At 55.7% G+C, this 10,499-nt stretch overlaps 4 protein-coding genes across 4 annotated transcripts; 1 reads left to right on the top strand and 3 right to left on the bottom strand.

Annotated features, from left to right (window-relative positions):
• Positions 1-862: 862 nt before the first annotated feature.
• On the top strand, positions 863-2,775 carry B0I36DRAFT_353081 (cytochrome P450; the record flags this gene model as incomplete). Its single annotated transcript, XM_046157179.1, has 4 exons — positions 863-940; positions 1,037-2,164; positions 2,234-2,314; positions 2,500-2,775. 4 exons carry the CDS (start codon positions 863-865, stop codon positions 2,773-2,775), a joined length of 1,563 nt encoding a protein of 520 aa, XP_046008441.1.
• Positions 2,776-3,654: 879 nt separating this feature from the next.
• On the bottom strand, positions 3,655-4,741 carry B0I36DRAFT_249974 (putative arabinan endo-1,5-alpha-L-arabinosidase A; the record flags this gene model as incomplete). The annotated part of the gene is made up of 2 exons (XM_046150517.1): positions 3,655-3,743; positions 3,820-4,741. 2 exons carry the CDS (start codon positions 4,739-4,741, stop codon positions 3,655-3,657), a joined length of 1,011 nt encoding a protein of 336 aa, XP_046008440.1.
• Positions 4,742-6,080: 1,339 nt separating this feature from the next.
• On the bottom strand, positions 6,081-7,617 carry B0I36DRAFT_164840 (uncharacterized protein). The gene is made up of 3 exons (XM_046148712.1): positions 7,365-7,617; positions 6,644-7,301; positions 6,081-6,564 (listed from the first exon to the last, which is right to left on the bottom strand). The coding sequence occupies exons 1-3, from the start codon at positions 7,475-7,477 to the stop codon at positions 6,259-6,261; spliced, it is 1,077 nt and encodes a 358-aa protein (XP_046008439.1). The 5' UTR covers positions 7,478-7,617; the 3' UTR covers positions 6,081-6,258.
• Positions 7,618-9,508: 1,891 nt separating this feature from the next.
• B0I36DRAFT_332174 (uncharacterized protein) lies at positions 9,509-10,244 on the bottom strand. The gene is made up of 2 exons (XM_046155073.1): positions 9,678-10,244; positions 9,509-9,552 (listed from the first exon to the last, which is right to left on the bottom strand). Exon 1 carries the CDS (start codon positions 10,194-10,196, stop codon positions 9,927-9,929), a length of 270 nt encoding a protein of 89 aa, XP_046008438.1. The 5' UTR covers positions 10,197-10,244; the 3' UTR covers positions 9,509-9,552; positions 9,678-9,926.
• Between the last annotated feature and the right edge of the window lie 255 nt (positions 10,245-10,499).

The raw sequence follows: 10,499 nt of genomic DNA, 5'->3' as shown, positions 1-10,499 counted from the left end.
TACTGGTTTCCAGATTGCGCCGGCTGAGCCATGCTGTGCGGAGTCAGGGAGGCAGACCTAGAATAGGAAACGACCGTGACTAGCCATGAGCCACGGGATATTGCCCGTGGCTGTCTGTGCGCGGGATATGGGATCAAGGGCTTGACTATTTGGCTCTGCTTACTGTGCTGCATTGTGACGTCCCCGAAGACGGGGCTTGGCAAAGCTTGATCCTCGGCAGTTGCGCGATTTAGAGTACGTGGCTTGCCCGGGGTTCGCGTCAATCTCAGCGCGAACTTCCAGCCGCGCCGAGTCGAAGGCATGTTAGCGCGAATCCCGTCGTTGCACCCTGGCCTCCCATTGGCTCACACCCCGGCTGGCCAGCCGGGAGTATATCGTGCTGGTGGGTGCAGCATCTCGTACGAGCCTCCTTGTGGAGATAAGTCGTGGCAAGGTGTGCACCAAGCCACTAATCACGGAGGCTGTGTGAAGAGCAGCTCACTGACCAATCCACCGCTGTGAATGGCACAGAAACCCAGTTTTCTCGTGGGTAGAATTGGCTAACATCTGATATTGTTAACAGCCCCACTTCTTTTGGTGCAAGCGCATTGTCATGACTTTTTTCCATATGGGGAATGCTCCTGGGTAGGACAACCATCACGGCGATCTTCTGCATGAAACATGTGCATAATACCCCGGAGAGGGCCTATCCGGAGCATATTTCGACAGGGGGGTCGGGACGGGGCACCCAGAACTGCAACGAGTGTGGTTTTCCACGTCTTCGTGTCCCCACCGACTCCCAGCTATAAAGCACGATCCTTGGCCATCACAATGATGGCAGCAACAGCAGAAGCAAAAATTACCATCATCGCACAACCGCACAATGCCACTCCTAGACTCACTGATCGCCCGTGGCGCCGAGGGCGACCCTGCCTTCCTCGCAGGCGCTGCCGCCACTGTCGTACGTCGCCCAAACAAAGCACATGGCCCATTTGGCCATCCACCTTCATATTCATGGACATCTAGCTGACGTTCTGCGTAACTGCGTCGATATTAGGCTGCTGGATGCGCGCTATGTGCCACCCTGTACCGCCTATGGCTCCATCCTTTAGCCAAGATACCCGGTCCTAAGTACATGGCGATCAGCGACATATTCAGCCAGTGGCACCATTTCATCAGCCTCGACATGAGCCCCTACGCGATCGAGCTACATCGCAAGTACGGCCCCGTCGTCCGAATCGGCCCCAATCGTGTCATTGTAGCCGGTAGCGTTGCCTGGCTGCAGGTATACGGTGTCCGTGGTTCCAGTGGTGTAGGCGAATTCGGCAAGACTCAGGGCTTCCTCTATCCAACTGACCACATGGCTCTGCTCGGCGCTCCCTGGGAGGACCATCGCCGCCAGCGCCGCCAGCTCAACCATGCCTTCAGTGTCGCCGCTCTTCACGAGCAGGAGCCGATCATCACGCAGTACGTCAACAGGTTAATGGAGGAGTTAGCGGCTCGAGCCACCCGAGGCGAGGCAGTAGACATCGTCCAGTGGCTCAACCTCTGCACGTTTGACGTCATAGGTGACCTCTGCTTTGGCGAGTCGTTCCAGGGGCTCGAAGGTAATACCACTTTTGTGGATAACACGTTCCGCATGCTTATTGGCAATTCCTGCATTCGCTTTTTGAACCAATATCCTCTACTCAAGATCCCGTTGATGATCCTTTTGGGCACGAAAGAGACGAAGGTGGCCTTGGAGGCCGGCAAAGCCAACGCGGGACTTGGTAAGGTCAAGGCACAAGCCCGCATGGCAAAGGGAGACTACGAGGATGGCCGCCGCGATTTCGCAACATATATGCTCCGCAAGGGCAAGGACGGCGAGCGAGGGCTCAGCGACGCCGAGGTAGGAGCACTGTCGTCGATTCTTGTACTTGCGGGCAGCGAGACGACAGCTACAGCGCTCTCTGGCTTCGTCTACTTCCTGAGCCGCCCCGAGAACGCCGAAAAACGGCGTATTCTGGAGGATGAAATCCGCGCTGCCTTTGCCGATGACGCCGACATCAACATGACGAGCACTGGTCATCTCGAGTACCTCAGGGTGTTCCTGGAGGAGACGATGCGCATGTACCCCCCAGCCGCGACAATGACTCCCCGTATCAGTCCTGGTGCCGAGGTGGGCGGATACTGGTTACCGCAGGGCGTATGTGGTTTTTCTCCTTCCCTACCATTTGCTGAATTATGCTGACCTCTCCCATGTCACGAAATTCAGAGCCTCATCCACGTCTACTCGAATGCAGCCTACCGCGATCCTGCCAACTTTACTGACCCGGACTCCTTCCATCCAGAACGCGTAAGTTCCATCCATTCGCTCTCTCGTTTGTCGGCAACTTGTTCGGGCAAAACGAGCGGAAATATTTGCTCAGAAATCTTTACACCTCTGCTCCAAAACCCACGCGACAGAGCATATCTCTTCACCCGACATGCTATGTCCTCCGCAATCGACCGTGGTGATCACTCGCTCACGACTCCTTTTAGTGGCTCAAACCTGCACACCCACAGCATGATGCACGTTTCGACAGCGACAAGAAAGAAGTCTTCAAGCCCTTCAGCTTCGGCGCGCGCGACTGCATTGGCAAGAACCTCGCCTACGCCGAGATGCGCGTCATCGCGAGCCGGCTCGTGTACAACTTCGATTTCAAGCTGCTCCCTGGCCAGGACGACTGGATGGCCAAACAGCCCAACACTCTGCTCTGGCTTAAGGAAGGATTCAAGGTCCAGCCTTCGTTGCACAAGAAGGCGGTGGCTGCTTAGGATGTGGGGTAGAAATCGAGTCAGCCTGCAAGCAAGTAGCGGTTGGCGCGCCGCGGGTGAGTGAAAAGGCCCGTCGATCTGGGAGGTCAAGGCCGAGCGGGATTCTTCGCACCTCTAAGGAGACCCAGGGACGGCACCGGCACATTCTTGGGCAGGTCTCGTCGCGCTACTCCTTTTTTCAAGCTTTCGTTTGTACCAGTTCTGAACTTGAACCTGTATCGTCACGATTGACGGAGGTGTAGATCGCTTCGAAGCTCAGTGCTACCACGTAGGAGCTTCCGCGACCGTCCAGAGAAGGTATGATGGAACCGTAGGTGCGTTTTATTAAGAACAGTCCACAGAAGGAGGGTTATAGAGGATTCAGTTGTAAATTCTTGTTTCGTAGCATTAACATTAGCATTAGCATTAGTACCAAGATCATATTCCATGTACGGGGCTCCACCCGCTGTCGTTGACAAGCATAAACACAGAACAAGCCGTCACGGAACTCTCGAGGCTGAATGGACTCACTGAGAAGTTCAGGCATGCCGTGGCTTGTCCGCTCTACGTGAGCCCAACAGCCCGAGGATCCCTCCTATAGGAGAGCTACATGTAGCAAGCGCCGCATTGGAAATGTCCAAAGGACTTCTTCCACGCGATGACCCGTGGTAGTCATTTGGCTTATTATACGCAAGGGAGGCTGCTGTGTACATACGTTCCGCATTGGCGGCACCATACCGGCCGCTGCTTGATCAAGAGGGCAGGAATGGGTACGAGAACCACTCCTATTGAAGATTACGACACGGCACCAGGCAGTAGATCGGCCCGGCTTCCCTTCCCATGCTCTAGGGTGAGACTTCTGGAAAATGTCCACGCCATTCCCATAGCACGTACAGCTCCTCATACCGCCACTGGCCAGCCATCGATCCACTTGAGCACGTTCCACCCAAACCTTTCGTCGCCGTCGCCGTAGCCAATGTTCCGGTTGACTTTGATCACCACTTATTAGCCTCTGCTTAAGGAAGAACGGGGAAACAGCACTCCTCGGGGGAGAAACCAACTCACAGTAGTGATAGTACAGCACGTCCCCGTGCACGTCATCCTGCCAGACGCCCTGCCCACCAGGCGCAAAGATGTTCCCCTGGGTCGCCAGCACCTCGGTCCCGCCACCATCGAGACACGACCTGCCCAGCTTGCCAAAGAACGGCCCCGTGGGCGAGTCCCCGCGGCATACAAAGATCTTGTACGCGTCGGCCACGGGGAAGTTGGCCGGGTCGTCGCCATACTGCCCGGCCCTTCCCCTGCTCAGGAACAACCACCACGCGCCGTTCTGCAGGTACACGAACGCGCCCTCCTGCGGATGGTTGCCCGCAGGCAAGTACGCAATGTTCTTTGGACTCGTGCCGGCCCTGAGCGTCACCGACGTGCCAGAGATGGTCAATGGCTGTGTGTAGATCCCCTGCCAGTACGAGCCCCACTGGAGATGCAGCTCCCTGCCGTCCGCGGAGTGGTACAGGTTGGCGTCGATGGCGTTGTACGGCGAGTCCGGCCCGCTGGTCAGCACGGCGCCGCGATCCGTCCATGTGCCGGGCTCCATGCTGGGCGAGGTCGCGTAGCCGATCGCCGAGGTCTTACTGCCGAGCGTGCTAACCGCGTAGAAGAGGTAGTACAGGTCGCCGACTCGGGAGATGTCGGGCGCCCAGAGCTCCGTGTTGCCGGGGAGGTTAATTATGCTGCGGCCCTGGATAACGGACCCAACGCTGGTCCAGGGCCCGCGGATGTCGGTGGCGGTCTGGATCCCGATCAGGTCGCGAGTGGTGAAGCGGAAGTATTTTCCATCGCTGCGCTTGATGAAGGCCGGGTCGCGGGCGTAGCAGTTGCCGAGGCAGGTGCCGGGAGGTGGGTAGTTTTGGGCGGAGGCCGGAGCTGCAGAGAGCAAGATGGAGAGGGCGGCAGAGAGGAGCCCAGTCAGACTTGAGAGCCGCATTGTGAAGTTTCTCGCCGGGTACGTTAATTTGGGGGACGAGTTGGGTCAGGCGACAAGGCTGGAAGGGGCCGCGATTCAACGGCACATTGGGTGCTTAAGACTCCCTTATATACCTGTGCATATTACGTTTCCCAAGATCGGTATGATGTGCCAAAAACATCACAGCACGTCAGCTCTGCACATATGCCGTGCCATGCTGTGGCCAAGCGTGACAGGCTACCTGAGGTCGGGATAGCCTGTGATCGGCATCTGACTTCCCCACACCAGGACCTCGCAAGGATGCAAAATATTGGGGTTAGTCAGGCGGCATGCTGGCTGCTACGTCAGAAAGGCTTGGACTCTGATCCCGTTGGGGAAGCAGACCGGGCCTAGTGGTCTTCCCGTGACCTCTTGAGCGCGGCAGACATTTGCCATGGCAGTCGTCGCCTTGGCTTGCGTCGGGTCAGTGGCGTGCTCCCCGCGATTGCGAGAGCATAAGCCAATGGCCATGGTCCCTGATGAGGTAAGTGGACCTGGTCCTGCCCTGGTGACATGCGGTCGGGCAATTTGGGGTCGATCACCTGCGTGCCACTTGACTTTCTGGGGTCACATCGAGGCTAATTGGGCTCGATCTTGGGCGTGCCCGATTTAATGCTTAGGGTGGACGTGGGTTCCAGACGGCTGCCAGAACGGGACGAATTCCACGACCCTCGGTCTTCATGTGGTCGGGGGCAATAAGTAGGTTCTGAATTGGCAGGTTTTTTGCGATATGGCGAGAAGTTCGCACAACGACCCAGGCGATTGCGCAGTGCTGTGTTATGCATCTTGTTGGGAATGGCATTGTCTTTACGCCCTGGCACGCTCACGACCAAGACCAACTAAGACCAGATGACATGAGGGGCACCCACGACTGTCCGCCAAGTCAGGAAGAGACAGCCTACCTTCATGCACTCTGCCCTGCCACCAACGCAAGCCCCGAAACCCCATAGCCGGCACAAGGGCAGCAGCCGGCCGCCGATCTGCAGCAAGGGTCCTTCTGGCCCCAATGACAGCTCCGCCCGACCGACAACCCCCGGGACGAGGGCATGTCAGCTGATGGAGAGGGCAGCACGCAATAATCCCGGTCGAAAGACATCCACAGGGTGCATGGTGGGATGCTCGCTGCTTGAGTCAGTAGTATGAGCAAAGACTAGGACTCGTCATTATGTGGGCTCTTTAGGGTGATGGGACATCTGCACAAACTGTGAACCAGTTGTCGTTGTTTGCCGGTTGGCAACCAGGGGGCAGCGTGGAATTGAGATTTGATCGATACTGCCCGGCGATTATTGCTAGCTATGCCCGGCGTCTGGGGAAATCCACGTCGCATTGGCGGAAGCCTCAAAGCAAAGCAGGAGAACCAGGCAGCAGTAGCAGAATGCCTGAACCCTTACTTATGCCAGGCACGACCAGCGGCACGTTTGATGTGGCTCACGAGCAGGCAGATGGCTCATCTACACCTAGTGCAGATCAAGGAATAATATCCTCATGGTAAGTTGTTCCTAACTGTCCAGATCCCTCTCCATGCTCCGGTTGTATTGGGTGTACTGTATGGGAAGCTCGAGGGCCGACTGCCTCGCCGGCTTCCACCCTTCCTCGTAGTCCTTCAGAAACATCTTGAGACCGGACCCAAAGTTGAGCATGCAGTATACGGCATTGACGATGGTGAGCGTAAAGAATATCATGCCCAAGCCGCCGTAAATGGTGAGGAGTCTCGATGCCGACCCGTAGCGGAAGTGGTCGGGTCCCGGCGAGTACACAGTGATAAGCCTGTAGATAAAGTATGCTAGTCCGCCAATGTAGACGACCTGTTTGCAGACAAAGATTAGCTTGTGGGCTTTTCACGCCAGATTTGAAACCCGCTTAGAAAAAGAAGACAAGACGTACAATTGCAAATGACATTCCAAGCCTGTGCTCCGTCTTGCTCGACCAGATAGAGAGGACCAGGATGGCGATGGCGGAGAGTGCGCCAACGACGTGAAGGACGAATTCGATCCCGACTGCCCTGAGAACGAGGACGCAGTAGATGACGATGAAGCAGACAATGAAGTACACGTCCAGCTTCACCAGCATGACATATGACTGGTGCACGAGCCTGCTGCGCCGCAGCCTGGCGTCAGGGTTGACGTTGCGGTACGACTGCCAGGAGAAGTAAACCCGGAGGTACCACGCAGCGACCGGCAAGACGAGGGAGAACAGTGCGAGCACCGCGACAATGGCGATCAACAGCCCCGACGAGACAGTCCAGAATTCAAAGTCGTGATTGACCACGGGGTCCGCGTTGATGTCGTATGAGCTCTTCAGGCTGACCACAGCGTCACCGACCTGCGGGATCTGGATGACCGCGAGGATCGTCAGGCCCGCATTCAGCAAGCACGAGAGGACGACCTGGACAGTGCTTCGCGAGAGTATGGCATCGTAGACGTACAGCAACTCAAATCCGAGGCCGAAAATGAGAAGGAACAGGTTCGTGGCTACGGTGTCTGAGGATGGCCCCTGGAAGGCATTCGGGAGGAGCCAGCCGAGCCAGTTGTTAAGGACGATGCTGTGGTCGCCTCTGGGTTAACTCGTGTGTAGAGAGGGAGACGTCCTGGCGGGCTGAGCATACCTCTGGATCGTGATGACGATAGCACTCTGCATGGCCGCCAGGGCCAGGAATGTTGCTGGGATGGGCGCTGCACATACGGTGCGGAACGCCTGCCATTGCTCCGCGATGCCCATCAGGCTTGAACCCGTGGTAGTGCTGGTCGTCGTTGGTCGTCGTCGCCGCTATTGTCGTCGGGCTATTGTCGTCAGCAACAAGCTCTCAGGGAATGTTGGCGATGGTGGTGAGTTGTCAGAGCCCGCCTGTGGTTTTGTGATGCACGCGCGTCCTGGGAGGGAGAGAAAGATTGTATCAGCCTCCCGCCGCAAGATTCACCAAAGTCGGTGTTCCGACCCGGCCAAGCACACACTAGCAAGGATTCGAAACTGGCCCCGTCAGGAGGGCTGTTCGGCAGATGCCAACACAGCCCAGTGCAGGGTCTGGTTTTCCAGCGCTGGCAGTTGCCAGGCACGGCCGTGACTGGATTGGCTGCATCGTTCGGGGGCTTTGCGAAGAGCGTCCCAGGTCGACCAATAGATACGGGGTCTTGCTAGCTCCCGCTCTCGACACCTGCAGATCATCCCGCGAGCCCAGAAAACTCAACCGCCCCTTGCCGCAATACGAGGTTTGGCGGCCCACCAGCTAGTTTAGCGCAAGGGTAAGAAATACTTGATAGGTACGTTCCTCGGGACTTTCACTGCCTGCAAGCTCCAGGGTAGCGAGACTACGTAGTTAGGTGGCCGCGGGAAGCTTTGCACCGTGCTCCTGGTCAGAGCTTTCACTAGTACCCCAATAATTCATGGACTGCTCTTTTGTCAATCACAGACTGGATGATCATCATTAATCACTTCAAACAGATTGAGCTCCTCTCTCAGAACGTGTGTCGTGTTCGTGGTATAATGCTCCGTGCTTAGATGCATCCTAATGCTAAAGAGATTACTCCGTTCCAAACCGCCTCCGGTCGAAAGGAAACCCAAAAAGAATGACTAACAGAACCTACAACACCGGGAATTCGCTGGTCATCGCTAATCCAACTACTGATCCGGCGGAACTCAAGCTCAACTAAAAGGAAAGTGGCGTCACAATCGGAGGTTTGTGTCCAGAAACGGACGATATAGTCGCGCCACGCCAACCCCTTATATCCACACCAACTCGAGCGCACGAAGACTCTCGTCTACGGTGCTTCGTGCACTTAGAGGTTCTAGAACGGGTAGCACGGTTATCCTCGGAAAGATAACGGAAATGCACGCTGTTTCTAACACAGTCTCAATGACGCGCACACACACACACACACACACACACACACACACACACACACACACACACATAGGGTCGAAGGGCGACCTCAAGTCTAGTGACTACGACTTCAAGTGCCTGCGAGACAAGCAGACATTCTGCTGTACCCCTGGCGATTTGCAGCAGGATCTTGACATCTACACACAGACCGGGAGGGGGGCGGGGGCGGGGATTTATAGTGGTGATGACCGCCGACGTGGGAGCCAACAAGCACTGCTCCCAGCGCGCCAATAACGAACTCTCCAAGAACTCAACACAAACCCCTGAGGGTGGTTGGGATGATTATAAACTTGGCACCAGCAGGCTCCGCAGGTGATTTGTCCCGAGGCAGACTTGTGCAAAATCGGGGGATGGGAAATACCGAGAAAGGTGCCTGGGCAGTAATCCGGCCGTATTCGGACAGCTTGCGCTTGCATAAAAGTATCTATATGAATCAAAGTAACAAAATTCTGGATTTATTGGTTCCCAAATTCCCGGGCGCTTTCTAATGCATCTTCTATCACAACCCGCCGCCTGTGCCTGTTCATCATTGATATCAATCTCGTTTATAGAAACCCTCCCCCGCAGAACGATCAAAGGAAAAACAGGCAAAACACCAATGCGCGCTAGTTATGCACAAGAAAAAAGGAAAAAGGAAAAGTTCACATTGAACCGCGTCTCACCCGGCTCACAACATCCCCTAACGTCATTAACCCATCATTCTTCTTCTTCCCAAACTTGAGTTTCCCCAAAAAGGTCTTGGCGCGAGTAAAGGAGGATCGGCTGGACTTGCTCATCATTGATGCACCATCAGAGATGGTGTTGTCGTCCACAACAACACCAATCTGGAGTGTAGCTCTATACCGCTCCAAGACGGCGCGGGGATGGTGTTTGTCGAATTTCTTGGTCGCGTCCTTGCCTGCTACTCCGTTCAGAACTGTGTGTGGGAGTTTGGTGATTAGTGTGTGTTTTCGTCGAGGGAGAAGATGAGTGTGGAGACAGGAGGTAAGGCAATTACTTGAGTAAGTGTAAGAGAGTTTGGGGTAGGGGGAGGAATCTTACTCTTCGCACCACCAGGATGCGTAGCCGCGAATTCCGTGCAGTCAAACACCTCTTCCCCGATGACGACCCAGAGATCGTTGGGCGTGCTGTGCCTTGAGACCTGACGCATGGAGAAGTTCCGTGGCTGCTGAGTTGTCCTGAACTCGTCGAGGGAGGATGAGGTCGGTGCGGAAGTGCGGCTGCGTAGTAGGACTGGCGCTTCGAAGGAAGCTCTGGGAGCGGGGGCGGGAGCGAAAGTGGCTCTGCGGGTCAGGGGCGGTAGTGAAAATGAGGAGAATGAGATCTGGGAGATAGGTGTTGTGCTCCGTGGCGGGAGTCGTGGTGACGTGGGAAGGTGCATGATGGGTTCATCAACTTCTTGGATTGGTGGCAGTGGTGTCTCTTGCTGAATTGGTTCTGGAGTGGATATGGGCGTTGGTGCCTCAAATACAACATCGGATGGTGTAGTCGTTGATGTTTCCTCTTCCTGGATCGAGACTGTTGTCGATGTCGTTGCGATCTCTTCCACCGCGATCTCATCTGACTTGGCCGCCGGCGTGGCTGTTGTTGTTGTTATTGTTGTTATTGTTGTTGTTGTTTCGATGGCGGCTTCTGAGGTTATAGCTGTGCCTATCGCCGATTGGTCGACCTCCTCCTCCTCCTCCTCCTCCTCCTTCTGCGTTGATGGTACCATGCCAACTTGTTCCAGCTCTGCGTTTGTCGTCGTAATTGTGGTGATTGCTGGCTCGGCGATCATCTCTTTCTCCTCTTTGTCTTTAACTGGCGACACTGTAACAACTGCTTCGGACTCGGCGTCTGTGAATGAGACCTTTTTGGATGTGG

Source organism: Microdochium trichocladiopsis (assembly GCF_020744255.1).
Source record: "Microdochium trichocladiopsis strain MPI-CAGE-CH-0230 chromosome Unknown B0I36scaffold_9, whole genome shotgun sequence".
In the NCBI taxonomy this organism is placed as follows: Eukaryota; Fungi; Ascomycota; class Sordariomycetes; order Xylariales; family Microdochiaceae; genus Microdochium; species Microdochium trichocladiopsis.
The sequence above is the reverse complement of the archived record's forward strand: the minus strand, read 5'-3'. Positions and strand labels throughout refer to the sequence as shown.